The 27212-nt window shown below is 42.0% G+C and overlaps 1 protein-coding gene and 1 non-coding gene across 3 annotated transcripts in view; both read left to right on the top strand.

The window, feature by feature from the left end:
* FARP1 (FERM, ARH/RhoGEF and pleckstrin domain protein 1) overlaps nt 1-27212 on the top strand; it is a 2534157-nt gene that overhangs the window by 1451424 nt on the left and 1055521 nt on the right. For both annotated transcript variants that reach the window (XM_044071307.1, XM_044071308.1), the window contains one exon: nt 4691-4805. In XM_044071307.1, the coding sequence (XP_043927242.1) occupies nt 4691-4805 (115 nt within the window). The remainder of the gene's footprint in view (nt 1-4690; nt 4806-27212) is intronic.
* On the top strand, nt 16744-16862 carry LOC122802933. Its single transcript, XR_006365012.1, has one exon. It is a non-coding gene; the product is annotated as a 5S ribosomal RNA (ribosomal RNA).

Genomic DNA, 27212 nt, shown 5'->3' with positions numbered 1-27212 from the left:
AGTCATATAAGAGAGAGTAGTTTAAACATTATTTTATGGTAAATGGGGAGAGGCAGCAAAGAACAGGGATACTGGCATGGTTGGGAGAGAGGTCCTTTATCCTACTTGGGTCCCCATTTGACCATGATCCAACTCTGATGATTACTTAATGTACCAGCTTTGATGATTACTTGATGTACAAGTAAATGAGAATAGAGAATAAAAATTGGTGATGTCAGGGCACTGATTGTTTAGGGAATGAAGCAACTTTAAAAAGGAAAGTTCTACACATTCTTTATGTGGCAGAATGAATTAATTAAATAGATGAAGTTAATGTAGAGTGATGTCTTTGTGGCAGAAATGGAAGAAAAAAAGGGAGTAAGAGAAGGTGCAACATAGCAGGTAGAAATATACCTACAGATACTACAGCTTGAACAGAGATTTGCTACTGAAAGAGAAGGGATGGAGCTTACAAATGTAACAGAATGAGACTGACAATGTTCAATAGACTTTTGTCTGTGAGCTAAGAAGTTACCATGTGTAGAAGTCAAAGGACACTGACCTTGGTCAAATGGTTTATAGCAAAAGGCCTTGAGTGGAAGATGCAGATGTTCTTCATGTTTCACTGTTGCAGTCATTACATTTGGGTAATCTGCTGGCAGGTTGCCCTCAGTCGGCCTGAATAACAAAGTCTTGGGTCCTGCGTCATATGTAATTAGGGATGTACATGTTACATACTGTTTTTATGAAGTCACAGAGAGAGTGTAGGCAAGGGAAATGGGTGAAGAAAGTCATCATGCCGTGGTGTGGGTCACAGTTAATAGGATGGATGTGGTAGTCAGGACTGTATTGGAAACCTGGGATTTAAAGGTTTTGATTATTGCAAATAGAGTTCTTTCAGGAAGTCTAAAACATGAAGAGATTTTGTATTCCTTAGATAAACTGTTGCGTAGATATGTAAGGTGGAGTTGATAGGCCTTGCAAAAATGAAAGACAAAGCCTTACTAGTTTACAGAAGGGATGAGGAAGGCAGTAAGTGTAGAGAGCTGCTTAGAGAACAATAGAGGATTAGGAAGATCTAAGATGGGAGCCTTTGGTAAAGCTAAAAGAATGGCTGCAGAAAAAAATCGGTAAAGAGTTTGACCACTGAAACTAAGAATAAGGACAAGACAGGAAGTACAAGGATGCCAAGAAACCGACATAGCTGTGGTGCGAATATTTTTGCGTCAGCCTTCAACATGGCACACGTGGAAGAAGTGCTGCTAGTAGAGGGGGAGAAAGTAAGCAGGCTAAGGTAGCCGCAGGACACAGACTGTAGGTGGTTTAGTGGTACTGAGAGCCCTGTCTCAGTGACTTGCAGGACCCCTGATAAGGCTCTGCTTTTAGACTAAAGGATAGCTAATGTGGTGCGTCTTTAAGGAATGATCTGGAATTGAGCAAATTATTATTTTGTCTTTCCTGGCGAAATATTAAGATATCTTTCAGAGGATTGTTGGAATGCTTTTTGGAGGCCAGCAAGCTAAATGGATGAAAGTCATTTTAGAATTATAGAGAGCTGATCCTTGTTAATCTACACTAATCCAATCTTACAGCTGTATCACAGTGAAGGCAGACATAGGCAGTCTTGTGGACATCAGTTAAGTGAGCTTTAGTAAATCTTTTGACTTGGTGTCAGAAGGAGACTAGTGAATAATCAGGAGGCTTAATACAGGACTAGATCAGAACAATGGGTTTGAGATTGGGTACAGATGCAGATGGTAAAAGTAGGCTTCAGACAAACTGGTGGTAAGCACATCAATGTAGTTTGTCACCAGATTAGCTACTGTCCCAGTTGTCTTACTTCTAGCCTTATTTATTGGCTTGGAAGCAAGTCTGCCCTATTCATGGATGACACTAATGTTGGGTCTGCATAAAAAGTGAAATAGCAACATGTGGGGGAGAGGTGGATGTGACAGCCTTTCAGATAAGATAGAAAAGTGAAATTTGGGCTTCATTACCAAGAAGTTTGACATGTTACCATTTGGAAAGATGAACACTTTGTTCTTCGTCATTTTGAGGGATGGGACATAAATCATTGTAGTGCGGTAGAAGAAAAAGACCTGCAAAGCATTATCATGTCCAAGGTGAATTGCTTTGTCTGTTGAGGGAACATCGTAGTTCAGAAACTGAATGCTGACATGCATTGGCAGAGATATGGATGCTAAAGAGGTGTTCATTCTTGTACTTTCAGGCCAGGCCATTGATGAGGTTATTCTTGGATATGGAATACTGCATTCAGTTATGAAGGCAGTAACTCAAAGGATATCTGATGAATTTGTCCAGCGTAGGGCTGTAAGGGAGACTGAAGAAAAACAGTATGTATATTCTTGGGAAGAGTAGGAGTTTTAGCAGTATGAGAGGACATACTGGTAGTGTTGAACTGAGATCAATGGGGAAAGGATGATTGGGAACTGAAGGCCATAATTCAGGACTTGGTGTATTAGAAGGCACTTTATGGAGGTGACAGTGGAGTCTTAATAAACCATAATGCGTTTAGTGGTTAAGTGGATTTCACTGTGATGATGAATGAGGGAGTAGATGATGGGTTAGAGTAGTGGGCTTTGGTGGGGGAGAAAGGCAGCTGCTTTGGAGATTAGTGAATGGCCTTAGATTAGGGTAGAATTCATCACTTATTCCATTTCACAGTTAGTGTGTTTTCATGTTTGTGTCTTGTTAGGGCTATTAGCTACAGTTCTGGACCTTGCTGAATGAACAATTGGTGCTACCCTAACCCTCAAATAGTAGTTGAATTCTGTTAGAACCAAGGTCATCAAGCAGCTTAATTTGTGCTAGAATTAAAAAAAAAGAGTTTTATCTCAGAAGGACTGTAGTCTACCTTTCCTCTGTTTTCAACCTGATCATCTTACAAGACCGTTGTAAATGAAGCGTACAGGTTCATTTCATATTTTCATGTGTTTATTTTATACTCACTGTACCAGTGAGGAACATCCTTACTTTTTACCCTGCTTCTGCTGAAAAGCTTTCATCACTGCTTAACCTTTCAAAGAGTCATCTGGCTTTTTGTGCTCAATTTGTACTAGTCACTTTGGTGCCAAAAGTTACACTGTCCTAAAAGAGAGTTATTGAAAAGGGACAGCCTTCTCCTCTTCACCTGCGCTTCTGATAAGGCCTCTACTTCCATCTAAGAAATTTTTCCTCCTGAGCTGCCTGTGGGGGATAGCTGTTTTAAATGTAGACTCCATTCCTAAAACTTGAAAATCCTTACTACCCTAAAAATATCTACAACTGATAATCCTGGTGCTGCATGGTGGTAACAGTAACGTGAATGGGTTGTACTGGGTTCTTTGGATATGATTGCACTGAATGACTTGCATATCATCTGTTAGCTATGCTGACTGTATCTGATTATATGCAGAAACATCACCGAGATTATCACCAACGCATGATAAAAATTATCTGTCTATGCATAACTTGTTTGATGTTATTTTTTGTTCTACTTTTCCTGATGTATTAACATGCATTCTCTATTTTATTGATACGTTTCTTGATGATTTGATACTTCGTCTTGCTGTAAGCCTGTTTTTGTCTGAATGGGGCCTATTTTTGATCACCCTATCTATCTGATCAACAAACATCAAATAAATAACAGGTCTTCTGGCTTCATATCGGTCATTATGCATAAAAATATTGAGTTTGACTAACACAGACATAATGACAACTTTGGAGTCCTACTTGCAGTAAACCAGGTTTACATGTCTGCTCTGCGTCCCCAACCCTCCCACCCCACACACACACAGTCTGGATTTTTTGCTGCTTTTGAGGATGTAACATGGCAATGACGAGTGAATCTAAAAATAATGCCCTTCTTTTTCAGCAAATAAATCCAAATATCCCACTTGGTTTGAAGTGAAACTAATTATTAATTTCCTTTTTGTGAAAATGAGTATGATTCCATTGTAATATTCTAGGAACGGATTTCTTCCAGAGAACTGTTTGGTAGTGATCCCGTTTTTCTCTGTATATATTTTTTTCAAGAATGTTTTATTTTATTTTCATATTATAAAACATGATCGCTTAACAGTTAACAGTTTCACTGTTATTTGAGACAGTAAAACAACCGAGCAAGCATACAAAGAAATAAGAAACCATAATCAAACAAGTTAAAAAGGCTCTAACAAACTTATGTACACTATATGCAATATGTGCTGCAAAGAGAGAGGGTCTGATGATAGAAGAACGATAGAAAACACAAACAGGTTTATGTTACTGTATTACAAAAGGAAATCGAATAGCTATAAGGCAAACGTCTATATAATGTCACCAATGAAATTTTAAAATTAAGGTAAAGAATTTACTTGCGTTTACTTAAAATAAGATTACAATATTGCCTGTTTTAATCTTTTAGTAGTTGTTCTAGGAGAAGGTTCCAGTATTTTGATAATACTAGCGTTTATTTCTATTCCTTGTTATAAGTTTATGTGAGTTTATATATCTGATCGTCATGCTTCTGAAGCCTACTCAAGAGAGCTTGGATGGATCTAACCAGTTTTGAGTAATGTAAAGTTTGGCTAATGCAAAGAAAGTTATTAGAATGTGCATTTTTAGCTTTGATAGTTTCTGAGTGGTAATATTAAAAATGGCAAATTCCCAAGAGAGCATTGATTTTTCATAGCCCATTTTTTCTAATCTCATCTCTCTCTCTATTTTTTAGCTGAGATTGGAGACTTTGATGAAACCGTAGACCGTCAGCATTTGGCAAGTAACAAATATATTCCTCAACAAGAAACACTAGAAGATAAGATTATGGAATTTCATCGCAGACATATGTAAGTATATGTTTCTGATACTGCCTTTTCTTAAACAATTTTCAGATTATACCCATGAAGGAAAAACAAGATGGTGTCATTCTACCCACAGCAAAATGCTATGGCTTGACTGAACATTCACAAAGCTTGAAGGCAGCCTGAGTCATTTGTTTTGTGCTAATTCATCAAATGAGACTGGACAGCTTTCATAAAGGAAATGAACCAGAAATGTAGAAGGTTGTGAACACTTAGTCCAGTTGTATAGAAAATAGTAAATGTATGTGTTGTAACACTTGTCCTCATCAAAGTTTTTGCCATAGCATATCAAATTGTTGAAACAGAACGTTTCTAGACTGTCAACATACAGAAGCAACAGCAGCAGCAGAGCAAGTTTAAAATGACAAAAGCAGAAATAGGCTTCACGAAACAGAACTGCTGTCAAATAAAGAAAAGAAAGGCTATTTCCCCATGTAGGGAGCTGTGCTGCTTTACCCCCCCAAAGTAAATATAACACCATCTGAGGTTGCTATACCTTTGAGGAAAAGGTCATATGTGAAGTTGTTTAATCTCGCCTTCATTCTTACTGATGGGTTTGGAGCCGACTCGGCCAGAATGCAAAAGCTCGAGGTTTTCAACCAGCTTGTGGCCTGTTCCCTATCCCATGATGGCACTGGTGCTTCCCTCAGATCTCATTTGCTGCTGCAACAGATCGTGCATTTCACCAGCTCTGGCCAGTGAAATTTAAGTATATTTCTTATTATTAATCGTTTTTATACTCCTGTCTCTTTATTTAGCTAATAGTATGTTAGATTAGTTAGTTGGATAGCTAGAGGAGAATTATCCTCAGTGCCTGTGCATGTCTTTACTTTAGAGTTTCTCTCGGTGTGTGGATTTTTTTTTATTAGGCCTAGTTTAAAACTCCCTATTAGTATAGTTTACATATTTCATAGCTTCTCTATCTTTGTGTGTTACTTGTAGGTATAGGCACTGTTTAAGCCCTTTTTTCATCAGGGCATCTGTATATCTATATATATATCTATATATATATATATATATATATATATATATATATATTTATCTTAGTAGTGTTTCTTGACAGCCTAGATTTTGAGGCTAATTTTTTTCCCTTAGTCGTTAAATTTTAGGCTGAGTTGCCCTTAAAAATGTTGTTATTGCCTGTTTAAGTTAGAAGGCTTTATAACTTTGTGTGTGTGTGTGTCTGTGTGTCTGTGTGTGTGATAGCTTTAGGGTTTGGTGAAAGCCCATGTTAGTTATAGGGCATCAAGATATATATTGCTAGTTTTTCAGCTGTGTGGATTGTTATTTTTTGTAGCATGTCCCAGCAAGAAAAATCAAAGTCCAGTTTTAAGAAATGTCCTAAGTGTGGACAAAAGATGTCCATAACTGACGGACACTCAGATTGTGTTTATTGTTTAGGTGAGGTTCACCTGCAGGAGAACTACTCTATATGACATTCCTTTAGCAGTAGAGTGTTGCATGAAAGGAAGAGTAAGTTGATTGCTAGGGGCCTAGTTAAATCTTGCTTTTAAGAATTTCTAGGCGAAGACAATACCCAGGACAAGACATCTAAACCATCAAAAGCTTCTTCTGGATCGGAGCCGAAAAAAGGTTCATCAACTCCAAGCCTATCAGACAAACCATCTACTTTGGCTCCACAGGTATCGGAACTGACAGTTGTGGTTGTTGGTAGGAGCCAGTATCTCCTACCCTCAAGTCACCCATCCTCAAGGCTTTCAGACATGGATGTGCATCGTGTGGTGCAGAGGCTGCTGCAGACACTGGAGCTGGCCAAACTTTTGTCAGTGCCAACCATCAGGGCTTCGGAACCATCCAAAACCCTTCCTGCTTCTTCTATTCCTCCTCTGACCCAACTTGAGGTTTTGGAGCCAGAGTGTTCAGAGCTGATGATTGTGGAACCATCAGAGCCAACACCTGTTCCAGGCCTGTCGGTTCTGACAGCTCAGACTTCCTCTGTGCCTACCGTAAAGTCTCGGAGCCAACACTCACCAGTCGGGTTTGGAGAGGATAGTTGAACTGACTTTTTGCTTCCGACTTTGCCTCTTGGGGCTTCAGCTTGGATGAGTTTGGTGCCTACCTCAGGCTCGGAGCCCACCGCTTCAGTGCGGAGGGAGTTACCTGCCTCTTTGGATTCAGGGGTTCCTTCTCATCAGAGCTGGGGGGAATTTGATGCTATGAGGAGAGTATTCTCCCCTCGGGACTCCACATCACCAGGACTGGTAACCTCCTCCCCTAAAGTGCCTTTGTCTGCCTCTGCTTCATAGATTTCACAAAAGCGTAGAGATCCAGCACCTCAGTATGCCCCATCGGGTGAACCCTACTCTTCCGAGTCCTCACCACAGATGAGGTTTCCAAGAAGAGGTTATGCAAGAGGAAGCATCTAGATTCCTGCAAGAATCCATCACTTCAGACACTGACTTAGATGAGTTAGAAGGGTCCCCGCAGTCTCCCTCGGAGGATATCTCCTTTGCAGATATCTTGGAAATTCTTAAACAGAGGGGTGGCTGGAAGTCCATTAAACCCTACTGATGAGTCAGTCCTCCTGAAGGCCTTCGGGTCTCAGCCTCCACCACTTGGGTGTCTCCACCTTTTGAAGAGCTGATGGAACTAATCTCACAAAAGGCGTGGAAGTCCCCGAATACCATGGAAAGATGTCCCTCAGAGGCCTAATAAATTTATAAGTTCTTCCCAGGACAAGGCCTTTCTAACCAAAGGAGTACCTGTTGATGCCATGGTGGTGGCGGCAGCCACCAAAAAGGAATTGTTGGAAACTTCTGTGTCTGTCCATCTTCCTAATAAGGATTCTAGGATCATGGACAGATATGGAAAGCACATGTTTAGTTCAGCGTCCTTTGCCCTCTGATTGCTGAACTATCTCACACATTTTACTAGACTACAAAAAGAGCTGGGTTATACTCTTCAGGGTTCCGTAGCTGCAGGGATATCCAATAAAGTAACTTCCCAGCTTGCTACCCTCAATTCCCTTGTAAACTCTTCCATACATTTGGTTTCGTACACAGCTGATGGAATGACTAGGGCAGTGGGTACAGGAATTGCTCTTAGGAGACATTCCTGGATGCACTTATGTTCCTTTGCGGAGCCCTTCAAGTCATCCTTTGTTAACACCCCTTTCGATGGCTCGTCTCTTCTTGGACCCAAAGTGAAAGAAATGCTTACCAGGAGTGAACAGGACGGAAAGGCTGTGTCTGCCGGCGGAGTCCATCTTTCCACCCCTTCTAGACCTTACCCCAAAGGTCAGAAGGGAGGGAAGATGTGGTTCTGTAAAACTCAAGGATCTTTCCTGGACACTCGTGATGAACCCTCCTCTCAAGGCAGAGGAGGGGGTAATAATGAAAGACGCCATCCACGCAGCAGAGGGGGTCCGCTGAATCAGGGTGACAGAGATCATTTCTTTGGAAATCCTTATCAGCGCTCCTGAAAGGAGGTTCACCTGTCCATCTCTGGAGGCAGTTGGGGGATGCTTATCTTTGTACCCAGACACCTGGCAAAAAATAGTAAAAGATCACTGGGTACAAAGCATCATATCCAGATGATACTCCATTCCCTTTGCCACCCCACCTCCTCTTGTAAGGAAAATCCCGGACGTTCCACCCAGTCACAGGAAACAAGCAACCATAGAGATTCAAAGGTTGCTAAAAAAAAAAAAAAAGAGTCATCCAGCCAGTCCCGGCAGACCACAGAGGATCCGGAACTTACTCAAGGTTCTTTTTAGTTCCAAAGAAAACAGGGGACTGGAGACCCATTTTGGATCTCGGCAGACTAAACAAATCTGTCAAAAAGACAAAGTTCCAGATGATCACGCTACAGTCGATATTTCCCTTTCTCAGAAAAGACAATTAGATGTGCTCGATAGATCTCCAGGATGCATACTACCACGTCAAAATGGCCAGACCATCCAGAGATCATCTGCGCTTTCGGCTGGGAACCAGTCACTACCAGTTTCGAGCTCTGCCCTTTGGTCTCACTACAGCCCCCAGAGTGTTCACCAAATGCATGGCAGTAGTCACGGCTCACCTGAGACGTTTAGGATTCCAGGTGTTTCCTTACCTGGATGACTGGCTACTCACCACCACCACCACCACCAGGCATCAACTCATACAAGCAAGGGACACAACCTTAAACCTCTGCAGCCAGTTGGAGATTACCATAAATTCAGAAAAATCTTCCTTGTTGCATCCAAACTTACCATTTTTATAGGAGCAGACATAGATACCATTTCCATGACCATAATACTTCCATCAAAAAGGGTTTGTGATCTACGAAAACAGGTCCTGACTCTTCTATCAAAAGAAAAAGCCGCAGCTTCAATGGTGCTCAAATTATTGAGGACAATGGCGGCGGCAGTCATTGTGATTCCTTTAGGTTGAATGCATATGCATATACTGCAGTGGCTTCTGTTCACTCAATGGTCCTTTCAAGAACTTCCAATGTCACATCGAATTGCGATAAACTCATGCAGGAACGACCATCGTTGGTGGCTGACAAGTCAACAAGTAACAATAGGTCTCCCCTTTGTTCTACCCCCTCCCATTGCCACGGTGATCACGGACGGCACCCTGATTGGGTGGGGGGGGCATTATCAGGGAAGAACAACCCAAAACACGTGGAAGGACCACGAGGCTCACCTGCATATCAATGTCCTAGAGATGAGTGTGGTACTTCTAGCATTGCAGTCCTTTCAAGACTCCCTTCCTCTAGGGACTATTGCAATTCAGATGGACATGTCAGTGATCTGGTACATAAACAAACCAGGAGGAACCAGATCTTACCCCCTATGTCAAGAGGCCCTGAGAGTATGGCAGTGGGCAACTTCCACCCGGCGCTTTCTGATAGTGACGCACATCCAGGGGAAGTCCAATGTGATAGCAGCCAGATTGAGCAGAGCAATTCTTTTGCCTCATGAGTGGTCCCTGAAACAAGAAGTGGCAGAAAGGATATTCCGCAGATGGGGCCGGCCTTGTTGCGACTTCTTTGCAACTCCAACAAACATGAAATGCAGCAGCTATTTTGCCCATATCCCTCCTATGGGAGATTCCCCAAGGGACGTGCTTGTACACAGTTGGGCCCCGGGTCTCCAGCCTTTCCACTGATACCCAAAGTTTTATAGAAAGCAAAGACTCTGGGAAGGACCATAATTCTAATAACCCCTTACTGGCCTCATCAGATTTGGTTCCCCTTTCTTCAGCCTCATCTACTGGAAGAACCTTGGATTCTGGACCCAGTTCCCAATCTTCTGATTCATCAGGGGCTGTTCATCATGCTCTTCATGCCCTCAAATTGACAGCTTGGCTGCTCCAGTTCCAAGAATAGCCAGGTTTCAGAACCTCTCAGCTGCAACTCAGCACATTCTACCATCCCCTCATAAAGCCTCTACCAGGAAGTTATACCTTAGTAAATGGAAAAGGTTTTCTATATGGGCATTTCAAAACAGTACTGACCTGTATCATGCTTCAGTTTCATCCATTTTAGAGTTTTTGATCAAACTTTTCAATGAAGGGGCAGCTGCAGCAACCATTAGGGTTCAATTGGCAGCAATTTCTAACTTTCATTTGGGTGATCAAGGGTCTAGTGTCATGTTTCAGAGGCTCTCTAAAGCATTTCTTAAGGGTACTGTTCATTTGAGACCCCCCATTAAATCCCTGGCGACACCATGGAATCTAAATTTCGTTCTTTCACGAATCATCCTACCCCCATTTGAACCAGCCTCATCTTGTGACCTGAAATATCTGTCATGGAAAACCATTTTTCTAGTAGCTATTACTTCTGCTCAGAGGGTTTCAGAGTTACAGGCCTTGTCCATAAACCCCCCATATTTGATTTTTCATAATGACAGAGTTTCACTTAGGAAAAAAAACGTCAGTTTTACCTAAGGTTTGTTCAGAGAGAAATCTTAACCAGACTATAGAATTACCTGTTTTTTCCCCAAAATATACTAATCAGATGGAATGTATGCTGCATAAGCTTGATGTCAACAGGCAGCTTTGATTTTATTTACACAGGACCAAGGACTTTAGAAAGTCAGAACAGCTCTTCCTTTCGTTCTCATATTCAAAGAAAGGTGCTCCAGTGGTAAAAACCACCTTGTCAAAATGGCTATCAGATTGTATCTCCTTTACATATAGTTCTGTTCACATGCCATTACATCAAAAAGTAAAGGCCCACTCAACTAGAGCTGTCTCCACATCTACAACCTTTCTGGCCAAGCTACCAATAGATTCCATTTGTGCAGCAGCCATGTGGTGTAGTCCTGATACCTTCATCACTCATTACAAGATGGATAGGGCCTCCAGGGACAGGGCCTCCTTTGGTTCTACTGTCCTGAAGAATATACTCCCATGTGCCACCAGAGAAAGATGGTGCTTGGGATGCTAACCCATCAGTAAGAATGAAGGCAAGATTGGACAACTTCACATAAAGAAGTTATGTACTCAACCATAATGTTCCATGTGAGTTGTTCATCTCGCCTTCATTCTTACGTCGCACCCTCCTAACCCCCTTCCCGTTTTCTTCGGGACCGAGAAGTTGGACGACTCATGGCAGTGTTGGTCTTTGTCTGGTTTATTCTTGATATTGCTATTAGAAAATTTTATATATTATCTTTACGTTAGTTGGCAGCAAACAAGATCTGAGGAAAGCACCAATGCATCATGGGATAGGGAGTAGGCCACGAGCTGGTTGAAAACCTTGAGCTTTTGCATTTTGGCTGAGTTGGAACTGAGGATCGGCTCCGAACCCATCAGTAAGAATAAAGGCGAGATGAACAACTCACATGGAACGTTATGGTGAGTACATAACTTCTTTTTCTCCATTACAGGAGTCTTAAGAGTAGCATCCTTTATTTTGTTTTTGTAGAGAATAATCTTGTTTTGCTAAGACTGCATTTAATGTTTTGTTATTTGGTCAATTTACAGATTTTCTTCTGTTATTTTGGTGACTCATTACTCCTTTTCAATTCACTTTCAACAGTGCAGTATACCACTATTTTTTATTGGAAATTTGCTGAAGATGTTAATTGGCTGGTTACAGTGCATGTTTTGCAGCTGTGGAAAGTGGCAATGTTCTGTAGTCCTATCTTGCCTTCATTCTTACATATGGGCCCCGACTCGGCTGATTATAAAGCTCTAAGTCTCTCAGTTGGCTCATGGCAAGGTAGGTATCCCATAGTGCACTAGTAAGAATCCCCAGATCTCGTTTGCCGCATCTACGAGTTCAGAAGTGCTTTCTTTCTTAGCCGTGGCTAAGTTGGATTTTTCTTCATTATTATTGTTCATAGTGATAATTTTTTCATAATAGTATTAGCTGAGTTTATATAGCTTAGTCGTTGTTATTGTAGACAGAAAATAGTAGTGTGTTTTTCAAAGTTGTTATTGAAAACTTGTTGGCCATTGCAAACGCAGGCCCTTTGTGTTCTCTGAGTGGTATCCGTTTCTTGGTGTGCTAGTTTTTTGCTATAATTACATAGTTTAGCGCAGGTCCGGGTTAGTCTTAAGAGTAGCATCCTTTATTTTGTTTTTGTAGAGAATAATCTTGTTTTGCTAAGACTACCTTTAATGTTTTATTATTTGGTCAAGTTACAGATTCTGTTCTGTTGTTTTGGTGACTCATTACTCTTTTGATTCACTTTCATCCATGCAGTATACCACTGTTTTCGCTTTTTATTGGAAACTTGCTGAAGGTGTTACTTGGCTGGTTACAGTGCATGTTTTGCAGCTGTGGAACTAGTCATTTCAATCATAAGTTAATTTCAGTTATGAATAACATGCATCATTTTCTTTTATGTGCCATTGTCAGTGGCTCAACAGGTAGCACACTTACCTTTAGTGATGGAAAATCAGAAGGCTGAGGATTCTTTTCTCACACCAGGTACTTGGATTCCTTTTTCCAACACTGATAGTGCAGTGCAGCATAAGGGGAGGGCTGCACTTCTGACAGTGCTGTCCTTTGGTTACGATATTAAACCATGGTCTCATCTCCCTGAATTGGTGGTGCCTCATATGGATGGAAAAAAGATCCCAAGACACTTATTTTAAGAGTAGGGGGAGTTTCCTGATGCTCTGGCCAAATTTTCATAGTATTAAACATCACATTGGGTCTCCACAGAAAAGAGGCCACTGATTAGTGGACCTAATATGGTCAGCAAAGTGTAACATAACATACAAAATTCCGTGGCTATCTCTACTTCCCACCATGGTTTTCAAAATTCTTCCTTTGCTTCCTTGAAAGTGTGTAAGGCCTTTCATAGATGAACTTTTTTCATCAGGCTTCCATGTAAGGAACCTGCTCCAACTTAAGGAGCTCTCTGTTATGCTTGAAAAGTGCATTTTGCCTCCCTTTGAGACAGCTTCTAGGGTGCCTTTGACAGGTCTTTCCTGGAAAACCGTTTCCCCTTTTGCTGTCACTTCAGCTGGGCAAATGTTTGGGTTACAAGCCTTGTTTGTCAATCGTATGTATGTGATTTTTCACTAACATAAATGGTCCTGTGAATGAACCCACCCATCCTACCTAAATTTTAACCAGTTCATTTAATCTTTTTTTTTCCCCCAGTTACTTCAGTAAAGGAGAGTGCCTGTTGTACTGTATGGATGTGCACAGGAATTTACATTTTTACTGCGGTGGTGGTGCTGCGGTAGCGTTGTCACCTCACAGTAAGACGTCCTATTCGATTCTCAGCTAGAGCTTCTTCTGTGTGGAGACATGCGTGAATGGGCGTACCTTCGTTGAAGGTTGTGCATCAGAGCTGGCAACAGCGTAAAATCTACTGCCAATCATTAGCGGACCGGAGTTCCACTGTGGCGACCCCTAACCGGGAAAAGCCGAAAGACACAACAACAACAACAACAACTTGAAAAGAACCAAAGACTGCATACAAGATATGCAGTTGGGTAGTTAACAAAGGGTTTTAAAGTTTCCAAGACCACTTTGCTTGCATATATTTTAGAATGTATTACTTTTTATATGATACAGTAAAACATTACTTTTACAACTAAGAGTTGGTTTCATAAGCGCTGTGGCTTCCTATCAGGCTTTTTTTGTAAGAATTCTTCTGTTGATGTTTGTACAGTTGCAACTTAAACCATTTTAACTACTTTTGCAAGGCTTTACATATTCAGCATGATGCCTAAGTTTTGATTCTCGTAATATCACCCAAAAAAAACAGAAAAGACCAGTCCATCTTGAAGAAGTAACAGCTGTAAATCAGGTGCCCAAATATTATGACCACTGAAGGTGAAGAATACCAAATAAATAGTTGAAATGTATTTATTTTATTCAGAAGCAGTTGTTAAGCGCTGTTGTCCTTGTTAAATTTAGGATTTCATCAGAATGATACATACTGAAAGAAACTGGTATATGTACAGAAACTGTAGTCTAACCCACAGTAATTAAATAAAATGAATCAATGGAAAACAGCCTTACATCATCTTAAAAAGCCATGCCATCCATAATATTTATTTTATTTATTATAAATAAAATATTATATATATATATATATATATATATATATATATATATATATATATATATATATATATACAGAGATAGAGAGAGAGAGTAAAATTATATATAGACACACACAACAGAGGTAAAATTGAAGTATTACTGAACCTGTGGAATGTCATTTATTTTATTATTAATTTTTTTATTTATTATTTGTAGTTTTCATTTTTGTCTCTGTCACCTGCCAACAAGTTTTACTATCTTAACACTACATATTCTTTTTTTGTTGCTCCATCCTGCTAGCTTAAGCAGGAGGTGAGGTCAAACTTGGGTGCTACCTGGACAATATCGACACTAGTTGGAATACTGTTATAACCTAAGCCTTCCCTGCAAGTGTTGTTGAAATCTTTGTCAAAGCAGGATGTGCATTGCCAAGTGTTTGAAGTGTGTTTTCTCATGCCGAACTCTGCCTGCATTTTACGTATGCAGCCTGTGCTAGACAATACCTTTGAAAAGGGTCTACCTGAACCCTTTACTGTTGGATGGACAAAGCAAACCAACGTTTGCCACCTTGCTTCTTTCCTTCAATCAAGCTACTCGCTTCTGGGTTTTATAACAAAACATGTCACTGGGGCTGCAGTTATAGTTCAGTCTCTGCACCACAGGGCCAACATCTGAAGTTGTGAATTTAACCTAATGCTTACATGTACTGTAAGAAATCTTATTAGTTAAGAGGTATTTTATTTTGTATGTGTTAGTGTAGGGCTAGTGTTTGCAGAGATATGAAGAAGGGATGACAAAATGAATATATCAAACAGTATTATAGAAGGGTAGCACTTGTTGTACCTAGTGTATATATGATGTTTGTTTTTTGTTTCTTTCTTACACTCTATGGTAAAGATAAATTCTCTTGGCATGTGATGTAACAAATATTCGTAAAGAATATTAGCACTGTAATTACATTGTTTAAAGGTTACTATTGTGATGTATAAATATGAATATCACGGTGAAAAAGGAAAATAAAAATATTTGAAAGCAAAAAAAAAATTCTTGTGCAGAAAGTTGGAAAGAACTTTGTTAATGTACGTCTGTGTTAAGTACCTTAACAAGTGTTTTACAAAGTTCTGCTATCATATTGCAGAACCCTGTTGCCTAGAAACAGTTTAAATGCTATGTTTGTATTGTTTGATAATGGATTGTTTTGGAACAAATAGATATTTCCTGCTGTTGTCAATTAAGCAGACATTTTCAGTGCAGCTTCTGACTTCACTGTAGGCTGCTCTTCTGAACACTAATGAGGCAGCCTAGCAGAACAGCAAGGAAAGATTCTTTAAAGATTAATTATTTCATGCTCATGGGAAGCAGCAGTCATATTGGCAGGAGGGTGATTTTATTTAAATACCATCCAGTGTTAATTAAAAACAACATTTATGTGAAACACTTAATTCAGCACTGTTAGGAGTTTTACTGATTTGTTTCAGATGAATTGAAATTTTCCTCCAAAGTAGAAACAAAAACAGGCAAACACATTTGTCTAAGTTGTCTGTAAGCACAACTGATATTGTAAAAAAGTGCTGCTTTTATGTAAGGATGTTTTGAAAAGCGAGCAGTAGGGATAGATCTGGGTGGTCAGGCTTTGGCCAAACCATGTAGCAGCAGTGCTTCTAGATTACTTTTTATGTTGCAGCATTTCTTTTTAGGTGCTTCAGGCTTGATCTGTTGAGAAGTCAATTATTGTTAAACTCTTGATTGGCTGAGTTTTGTTAAAAAAGGTAGTATGATCAACAGCATGTTTCGTGAGCTAATAAACGTGAAAAAAATCTAGTGTTTGTATGGTGTCACTTTTTTATAACATGACCATATCCCAGGTGAAATTTTCAGTTGTAAACCTTTGTACTGGTACATCTTTCATAGGGTACATATCTTTCTTAAATAGCAAATACATACCACATAATGAGGGTTTTATTAGAATTGTGTTACCTTAGTCCAAAAGACAGGAGCTATATAAGTATTGAGATAATGCATACAATCGGTGCCCTTAAGGAGCACTCATATAGTGTGCAAATATCTCATCTGGCAGAAGGATGTCTGTTGTCATCAAGCAGTAGAACGGAAACTGCAGGCTTTGTCAGCTCACTGTCTAAAACATTCCCAGACACAATGCCCCTCAACTTTACTCATAATAATCAGCTGGCTAGTTGTCTCTCTCATGCTATTTAAACAACTTGCACCAGCGGTAAAATTACCCAAGGCTACTTGGAGTTTAAAGTTGTTATGTTCTTCATGTTTCACTGTTGCAGTTGTAACATTTGGGTTATCCCTGCCAGGGTAGCCCTCGGCCGGCCTGAATACCAGAGACGTAGTATTTCTGTGTTGGTTACTGTCGCTTGAGGACTGACGTCAGGTCATCAGTGGTATAAAGAAAGGCATCTGACACCATTACATCAGTCTTTCTTGCCATGGAGCCTACGGCCATACCACCCTGAATCCGCCCGATCTCATCTGATCTCGGAAGCTAACCAGGGTCGGGCCTGGTTAGTACTTGGATGGGAGAACGCCTGGGACTACCAGGTGCTGTAGGCTGTGGTTTTGATACCCTAGAAGCTTCTTGCAGGGCAGCAGTCACCAGATCTGTCATTAGAAGACATGCATGGCTTAAGGAACAACCCCTGACAGACCATGTCAAATCAAAACTGTTGGTTGCACCCTTGCATAAAGATAACTTATTTGGCACTAAGGCAGAAGAGGTCTTAAAAAAGATGGAAGAAAAAGCAAAATCTATGCAGACTGTTGAACATTTCTTACAGGTCCATCCCCCTAGGTTCAGCAGGCATTTTCCCTGCAAGTACTGGTCCTTTCCTGCTCTGAGTAGACAGGGCCAGCCGAGGCCCATGGAAACAGACCCCCCCCCAAAGACAGCAGCCCCAGGGATTGCAGAGACCTAAGCATTGGACTACCTCCACTTCAAAACCAGGGAGTTCTAAGCCACCCCCTTATGGTAAGAACTCACAATAACTCGCCCCCTCCTGAACTCTCCTCTGCCTACCTTCACATACCCCTAGGAGGAAAACTCTCCTTTCACTCAAGCACTTAGCCCACCATTACCAAGGATCAATGGGTTCTGAACATTTTGTCTCAGGGGTACAAATTCTCCTTCCACATCCTTCCAACCCCAAAAGGGTTTCCAGATCTACCACCAAATCAGTGGGCAGAGCCACAAAAGCAAATCCATTCCCTGCTCTCCTTGGAGGCAGTAGAGCATGTTCCTGCAGAGCAGATAGGCCAAGGCTTCTACTCCAGACTTTTTCTGGTGCCAAGGAAAGAGGACACCTGGCACCCCATCCTCGATCTATCCATTCTAGACACCTTCCTGGTGATCCCAAAATTCGAAATGCTCATCCTCCAGCAGCTGCTACCCATGCTCTCAAAGGAGGCTTGGCTAGCCACCCTGGACCTAAAAGTGGCCTACCTCCACATTCCTATCAGGGAGACCTGCAGAAAATATCTCCCCTTCAGGGAAGGATCTCAACACTTTCAGTTCTCTGCACTTCCCTTTGGCTTATCTAGTGCTCCCAGAGTTTTCAAAAAATGCCTGGCGCTGGCCATTGCCTTTTGCAGACAAAGAAATATTCAGATTTTACCCCTACTTAGACGACTGCCTTATTCAGGCAGACAGCCTGGAAAAGCTGCTCAAAGACCTGCCTTTGTAAAGGACCTACTAACCTCCCTAGGGAACACAGTCAACGAAAAGAAATCCAAACAGGTACCCACCAAAAGGATAGTCTTCCTGGGAGCAAGTCCGGACACAGCATCCCAGATGGCATGCCTTACACTAGAGAAACACATTTTCCTATCAGCTTACTTCTCTTAACTGGCCACCAGGCCCCAGCCTTCTGCAAGGGAAATCCTGCAAGCCCTGGGGTTCATGGCATCTTGCATACTCCTCATTCCATATGCCAGACTGCATATGAGGAAACTTCAGTGGTACCTAAAGAGCCTTTGGTGTCAACACTCTCAAGACCTGGAAACTCTTCTGCCTATTATTCCTTGCCTGAGGAAGGAATTTTTTTGGTGGGGAACAGCCTGCTCCCACAACAAGGGACTGCCCTTCTCCCCACACTCCGCCGTCCAGACCCTCACCACAGACGCATCAGACTACACATGGGGTGCACACCTGGACAGCAGGTGCATACAGGGCCAGTGGAACCCCCAGCAACTCCCCCTGCACATCAATCAAAAAGAGATGATGGCTGTGCAGCAAGCCTTGATGGCTTTCAAACCCCATCTCTCTCCAGGGGATCTCCTGATCAAAACAGACAACACCACTGTGATGTGGTACATCGACAAGCAGGGAGGGACTCACTCCTACCCGCTATGCAGGCTGGCCATGACCCTTTGGTTCACAGCCTTGTCCATGCAAATACACCTTTTACCACAAAACCTGCCAGGCTCTCTCAACTCCCTGGCAGACCAATTAAGCACAGAATGGTCTTGGACCTCCACGAGTGGCAGCTCAACAAAAACACCTTCTTCCTAATAACTCAGAAATGGGGAACCCCGTTGGTCGACCTCTTTGCCTCCCACACCAACCATCAGTTCAGCAAATTCTGCACCAGGGAGCATCACTGCATGGCTTGGAAAGTGGATGCCCTGTCCTTCCCCTGGGTAAACCTCTCGGTCTGTGCCTTTCCTCTCCTACCTCTCATTCCCAGGGTACTGCTCAAAATAAGGGAGGAAAAACCAAGGACCATTTTCATAGCTCCAGACTGGCCCAGACAGCACTGGTACCCCTTGCTGCGCAGCCTGTCCCCGCTGCCTCCATGGAATCTTCCTCAGATTCCAAACCTCCTATCCCAGAGGGAAGGGGAATTCATGCAGCCCAATTGCAGACACTCAGTTTGGCAGCTTGGCTTATACCCTAACCCCTGATCAATTTGCCATCCTCAGTAAACAGGTTCTGGATGTTATCCAAGAGGCCAGACGCCTTAGCACCAGAAAGTCTTATGCAGATAAATAGAAAAGGTTCTGCACCTGGATCCAGGTTAAGGGGGCCAGGATGTCACAGCCCTCCATCCCTCTCATTCTGGATTACTTAGCTGACCTACTACACAGTGGTTTCTCTTTCTCCTCTATAAAAATTCTTCTCTGCTCTTTCTGCTCATTTTCCCACTGAGCAGCCTCTTTTTTTCACACCCTCTGATTAAACAGTTCCTCAGAGGGGCTAGCAATTTGAACCCCCCCCCCAGAAGGGCACCAACACCAGCTTGGGACCTTAACTTTTTCTTGGAAAAGCTTACCCTGCCCCCTTTCAAACCAGCTTCTTCTGCAGAGCTAAAATTTCTCTCCTGGAAGGCAGCCTTCCTCCTGGCCATCACTTCAGCCAGAAGAGTCTCTGAGTTGCAAGCACATGGTTGTGGAACCCTTCATCATCTTCCATGCAGACAGGGTTATCCCTCAGACCTAATCCATCCTTCATGCCCAAGGTGGTGTCCAGTGTGGCTCTCAATCAATCCATCCATTTACCCACCTTCTTTCCTAACCCCCAAAACAAAGGGGAAAAGATTCTGCACTCTCTAGATGTGCACAGAAAGCCCAGATACTATCTGGACAGGACTAAACCCTTCAGAAAGTCTGATCAATTGCTGGTTAGCTTTGCTTCAGAGGCAGAAGGCAAAGCCGTCTCCAAGCAAACTATTTCTAAATGGAGAGCACGCTGCATCCATTTCTGCTACATACAGCATGGCAAACCTCCCCCCAGTGGGGCCAGGACACACTCAACCAGAGCAGCCTCCACCTCTGCAGCTTTCCTCAGAGGTGTCCCCACCAGGGACATCCTGGAGGCTGCCACCTGGACATCTGTTCATACTTTTACCAAACATTACCACCTGCCACTCTTCTCCAAATCCAGGGCAGGATTTAGCTCTGGAGTCTTGCAGGGCATGCTAGCCAGCCCCTAGCTTCCTGGACTGCCTCCACCCATTTCTTCAGCTTTGGGAATCTACCCAAATTTGACAACTGCAACAGTGAAACACGAAGAACATAGTACATTTGTGTACACTTACCATACATGTAGATGTTCGAGTGTATTCACTGTTGCAGTCCTGGTTTCCCTCCCTCCCTCCCTCCATCCCCCTTTCTCTTTTTCTTCCTTTCTTTCATTGTTGTTCTCTTTTCCTTACAAGGGACATATTGGTATTTATTTTCCACTGGTGGGGTTTTACCCCCAGAGCCTGGCCTTCTACTTTGGGGGCTCCTGACAGGTTAGGGCAAGAAAAACTGATGTAATGGCGTCGGATGCCTTTCTTTATACCTCTGGCGACCTGGCATCAGTCCTCAAGTGACAGCAACTGATGCAGAAATACTAAGTCTCTGGTATTCAGGCCGGACGAGGGCTACCCTGGCAGGGATAACCCAAATGTGACTACTGCAACAGTGAATACACTCGAACATCTACATTTATGGTAGGTGTACACAACTGTACTTTACTTGTCTTCATGGTGCAGAGAGGTACAGCCATCACTGCGATGCAGATGACCAAGGTTCGATTAGCGTCCCTGCTACTGAAGGAACCAGGCAAGGAGGATGAAGAATGAAAGGCGTGGCCCATGCCTCTGTCGGGAGATTTCAAAAAGTAGTGAAGAATCTTCAGATAGCCTATGTAGAAGATTGTAGAGGAATGAGAAGTGTACTAATTGATTCCCTGAGAGACTAGCTGTTATATAGAATAGGCTACCAAATTAGATTAAAGCAAGCATTAGTTTAGATGTTTTTAAGAACAACATTGACATTTACTTACTATGGGAATAACTGATTTTGGTATATAGGTGGGACAGAAGGGTATTATTACCCATGTCAAAAATATTTGTATACATGTATGTGTGTATTGCATGCACTCTTGAGGCACACTGGGTAGTGCTAACTCCTTGGTGAAGACCAAGATGCTCAACACGTATATCGAGAGGAGGGACAGAGCTACTAGAGTTGTTTGACTTGAGGAAGACAGTTTAAGGAAAATCTGACCTTTGTTACTTCTTTAATCCCCGGACTATCCAAGACAGAAAGACAGAAGTTGTTAGTTTTGCAGCTGTACCTCCACCCCTGGAGAGGATTTGACTTCAGCACAGTAATGGGGTCAACTCCTTTGGTCACATGGACTAAGCCTCAAGTCTTATAATTCCTCAAAGAGAAATGGGCAAGGGTCATGAGAGAGCTAGAGAATAAGGAATAAGCATTCTGATGCCATTATCCATTACGTTTCTGAAAATTTTCCTGGAACCATTGTTTTTGGACATAGACTATGGGAAGATTATGAGGGCTTTACTTTACGTGCAGCAAGAAATGTATCATGCCTCTCCCACCTCTGGTACTAGGGCAAATAGAGGCACTCCATCCCTGCTCACCTTTTAATCACAGTTTGTCTCACCATCCCCCATTTTTGCATCTGTACCAAAGAGGATAGTCACAAACCTTCAGAGTCAGACATTGAACTCAGAGTCTCATAGCTCACAGTATTGGGCTTGAGAGTGATGGATCCATTATCCCCACTGCTGCTGTTCAAACTACCAACATTGAGCTCTGCACCGATTTTTTCATTGTCAGTCAGCCTCAGTGGATTTTTGGCCTCTCTTCATTGGCATATTCAGCTTCTGCTATGGCTTTGAAATCAATATCAGCACTTAAGATGCAAACAGTTATGCATTTTCTACCTTCAGCATCTTTACCTGAGTCACTGTTGGCCTAGACCAGATACATTTCTGTGGCTATTCCTTTAGCACCCCAATCCTTCTTGAAAGGAGGAGGAACCAGAAGTATTTTGCAGGATCAGCCAAGTGCATGTAGGTTGGTTCATGCTTCTTGTGTTTGCTCAATCCCCCAGAGGTCAGGTAGGAAAAAATCCATCTTGTCCTCAAAGATCAGGTAGGAATCACTTATACACCCTCCCCCGGCCACACACACACACACACACACACACACACACGCCTCATCAATCTCCACAGAAGATCCTGTAAGAAACCTTTTGTCACTCTCCCCCGCCTTTCTCCTGGGTGGGTCCTTCCTGTGAACGAGATGGTGACTTATGTAGTTAGGACTGTATGGAAAAGGATGATGTGACACCTGTTCCAAGTAAGCCAGACAAGATACTCTCAAAGATTTGGCTTGCTGGGTATAGACCTCCAAGCCAGACTCTTGTTGCTGCAGTAGAGTCCTGATGTCCTTCCTTCCACTGAGGAATTCACTGTAGTGGGCAAATTTGAGAAGTGTGTTTACATGTCTTCCACTTTTACAGTGAGGGTATCACATTTGGCACAATATGCTCTGCTTCCAGCATGATTGCGATGATTAGAGCAGTAGGTCATTGGATGAGTTGCTGGACAGTGAGCTCAAGACAAAGTTAAATGTATAAATGCAGATTTGTCTTCTATTATCAACCTCTTCATGTACTTTACACACATTCTCAACATATTTCCAGATTTTACTGGAGCTTCTAAGGCATTTTTCTGTAAATATCCTTTGATAGATTTGCATTGTTAGACCAAAAGTGAAGAACAACTAGAGAACATGGAGGAGGGCAAAACCCACATAGCTCTTGGTGTTAAGTTTCAGACTCATCAGCACCTTATTTTTAAGGTTGCAGAAAAGTCTGTATTGGGTATAAGTGCAGAATAGTCTGTATTAGTTATGGTATCAACATGGTCAACAGCAGCAAGGAAATCAACGCTTTAGAAGGATACTAGTACTTCCAGAATAGACACCATCTCAAAGGCAAGAATAAGCATTATCAATAAGGGTTCCATGATCCACTTTCACGGAGACAGCAATTTAATTACTGAATTCTTGACAAATTGTTCCACTTTGGAGGCATTCAGGGGGTCATCTGTCCTTCCACTTGTAAGCATGGCTGGCTATCATGCACTATAAGTGGACTCGGACAGTATTCCCATCAACATCATTTCTTTGTCACACTCTTTCTAATTGCCAGGACTCCTACCCCATCAAAAGAATGTATTAAGAAAAAAGGTCTTGTACCTCATTAACAAAAGAGCCGTAAAAGAGGTCCCACCATATGAGACAGCATCTAGTTATTACCCAGATTTTTTATAGTTCCAAAAAAGACAAAAGACCTCAGGTCCATTTTCAATTAAGTGGCCTAAATGTGTTTATCTCCAACCAAACATTTGCAAGAATGGGACTGGATTTACTGTTTGAACCCCTAAGATGCATATCTGTGCATTATGATAACACCAGTTTCCTACAGTCATTGAACCTGGCATTTCAGGCACCTTATCCCCAACTAAATCAGAGAGTCCTTTCACTAGAGCCTTTGTCCAACTTGGTCATCATTGAAGAAGGAGATCAGCATTTTGCATGCTGTATGCAAATGTATTCACCCTTCGGTTATGATACAGATGAAGAAGAATCCCTGTTATCAGGGTCTCCACTTTAAGATGTCTTCTTTGATGAGATCCTAAATATGATAAGGGAACATTTCAAAGTGGGTTCAAAAGACAAGCTCATGTACTAAAGGCAGTACTTGAGTTGCTAGAAATTGATTTTTTTTCCTGCGTGCTTTTTGCTGTATTCCTATTCATCATCAGACCCTGTCCAGTCCAGACTTGAGACACTTTCTCATAACTGTTCCAGAGGGGCCATCATTCAAGCAGCCATGAGGCTGTTTGTGCACATGTCCTTGGTTGATGTTCTTCGTATTTCACTGTTGTAGTCTTCACACCTGGGTTATCCTGCCGGGTGTAGCCCTCAGTTGGCCCAAATACCAGAGGCTTAGTATTTCTGCATCGGTTGCTATCGCTCCAGGACTGACGTCAGGTCAATACACTCGAACATCTGCATTTATGGTAAGTATACACAATTGTACTTTCCTTCACTGGTCCTGACACTGTGTGCCCTCATCCCTTCGTCTAAGGGAGTCTAGCTTATTGGGCTACTCAGGACCCTTTCCCCTGCTTAGCTACATCATGTATAGCAGGGACTATGTTGGTAATTTCTTAAAGTCCTAATCTCCTCCATGGGCTAACAAAGACAAATGCATTCTTGCAAGAATCTCCTACACCTTCCACATATGTCTTAGTGCTCTTATGCGTACATTGCTGAGAGGTAACATTACTAGTTTGAGAGCCCATGTCCTCCATCTACTGTACTTTTGTAGGGCAAGCTTCTATTTGTAGGAGAACAAAGTAGGTGACTGGGATCACCTTTCCTCCCCCTAGGATGGGCACAGTGGCACAAGCTTCACCATTCCCAACCCCCTTCTTCCTGTTTCTTCCAGTGACAGTGCTAATAATTGAGCTTAGGTCATCTGGGTCAAAGCCAGGGCTTTATCTGTCTGTGCCACAGAGCTGGGTGAGAGGTGCTAAGAATTGATTAACCTAAGCTGCATGCCCTAAAAGAGGAATTTGAAAGCACATTTTTACACCCAGACTCCTAGCCTTCAGTTCTGATAAAGCTTGATTGATTTTTATTGAGTGGTAGACAGGGCTAAATATCTTTGTAAAAGCCCCATTGCCAGTCCAACTATCTTATCCCTGGACACCCTAAAGGGCTACAAGCTGGTGTCTGGAAGTAATACTCTTCCAGATGGCAAAGTTTGAAAAGGTGAAGTATACAGTAGCCCGGTTGGGTAGTGAGATTTTTGTTTGTCAAACCCCTGTGTTGAGAGTTCTAGGGAGACATACTAAAACAAATAGAAAAGATGGCAGTTTTTGTTTACCAGACAAACCTTTAAAGAACAAAATTGCACACGTTTATTCATGCATCACATAAAGCAGGATCATATGTTGTAAAATGTAGGTGCAAATTCTGGGGTACAGTAATTAGAACGTACACTAAGCTAAGGCTCCAACCCTTGCCTGAAGGCATCAAGAGGCAATACCATAATGTTTCTTGGGAGAAGTAACTCTTCACAAGAAATGTGTAAAAAGCATGAAGAAAAGGATAAAAACTATCCAGACAGTGAAAAAACTTTTTGACCCAGAAAGTCCAGAATACAGTAAATGTTTTTTCACCTTGCAGTGGCAATTTTGTAGGAAGTAAACCAGAGCTTAACAGTTTAAGCAGAATAAAGCTTTTGAAAGAGGTTGTTGGGAGTGGAAAGAGGCTGGGGCAGAGGATAACATTCTCCGAAGACAGTTCTCCTTATTACTGTTTTACATCTTCAAGCTGTTCAAAAAGAATTTGGTTGTTGACAAATCCAGTCCTACTGAATCAGAGAATATCTTTAATTCCTTCTCAGAGCATTCAAAGTCTGATGACTAATTCATCAGCCCAAGCTTGTGGAACCCACTTTGGACTTTTTGAGGTACATGGTTGGCGAGATACAAAGAAAAGCATATCAGTGTCAGATAAATGCTGGTTTTGATTTATGATATGCAGGATTTTGATGGTGTTTGGAGGGGGGGCAAGATTGCTGCTAATAATCATAGACAACACCACAGTCATGTGCTACATAAGCATTCATGGGACACCTACTCTTAATCAGGTGTGCAGGTTGGTCAAGATAACTTGGAGTATAACACTTCATAATCTTTCTTACTTATAGGCAGCTATTCCTTCAGAGGAGAATGCTGCAGCAGACTGCCTAAGCAGATCGTCCTCCAATCCTCACAATTCGAGACTAAACCCAAGGGTCTTCCTTCCTCTAACCTAGTACGGGGAGGGAGGTTTCCAAAAGTATATCTCTTTTCAGTAAACTGCCAGACTAAGAAGTTATGCTCAAAATTCTATTACAAACTGGCATGGACAAAGAAGGTCTTCTGCACAAGATGGGGAACAGAAGACATGTATACCTTACCTCCTCTTACCTTTTCTTCCCAAATTCCTAGTAAAAGCAAGGGAAGACAAAGGAAATGTCATACTGATAGCTTCCCTTTAGCCCAGGCAACCCTGCTTCTCCTTTCTGTTATTTATTAAACAAGGTATCCCCCACCCTACCCATGTCTAGTACTCTGCTGACACAGAACAGAGGCACTGTAGTGCATCACAAACTCTATATCCTCAAACTAACTGACTGGATGCTGTCCCTGAGCTATCTTGGGAACATTTTTCACCAGAGGTTTTGGTCATTTTACAAGAGATTTACAGACAGGAAATTCCACGCATGAACAATCCATCAGAAAGATCATGCTACTTTACCACAACTGCATAATATGACAAGCTAAACAGTAAAATCCCTACCTGAGAAATGAAGATTCATCTCATGGTGCAAGAGGGGAGCATTTTCTCCTAGAAGTTCTGGACATTTTACAAGAGGTGTGCAAAGCAGCTAGTACAAATTCATATCAGGGCAAATGGGGAACACTCCTTCTCATATTATGGGTCTTGACAGATCTCCCCAGAAAATGTCAAACTATAAGAGATCATCAGTTACTTAATTTCCTTATTTAACACAGGACTGGCTTAAATCTCTGTAAAGGTCACATTTTGGCTATTTCAGTTTAATTTTTGCATGGACCCCCCCCCCTTTCCACCTGCCCTATAGGCTGATTTATCATCAGTGGGGTACTCCATATAAAGGCTTCTGGAAATTTCATCTCTCCATCCTGAGCTCTGAGCACATTTGACTTCTGTTTTTCCTCTTGATTACTGGAAGCCATATATTGTGCCAAAGCTGGAGCTTGAAATGCTTTTTGCTGAACATCTGCGGGACTCTTCCCAATCAGTGGTTTCTCTTCACCTTTTCTAGTTGATTTTCTTCCAGGTTCTCTTAATTTCTTCTTTGCTCAATTTGCTAAAAGTGTCATAGTTCCTGGACCTTGTATTTCAGTTTAGTTTTTCACAATGGGAGAGCTAAAGTTAAACTGTTGATCAGTGGACAGCCATCTTGGGCAGAGGTACGTTAATCACTTCTTTACCATTTGTCTAAGATCAGGTGTAGTATCTGATTAAATGTCTCTTTAATCTGTTGACAGAGAGCTAATG

The sequence above is a fragment of the Protopterus annectens genome, chromosome 5.part0, assembly GCF_019279795.1.
Source record: "Protopterus annectens isolate FY-2018-M chromosome 5.part0, PAN1.0, whole genome shotgun sequence".
Lineage (NCBI taxonomy): Eukaryota > Metazoa > Chordata > Ceratodontiformes > Protopteridae > Protopterus > Protopterus annectens.
This window is presented reverse-complemented; position numbering and strand designations above follow the sequence as displayed.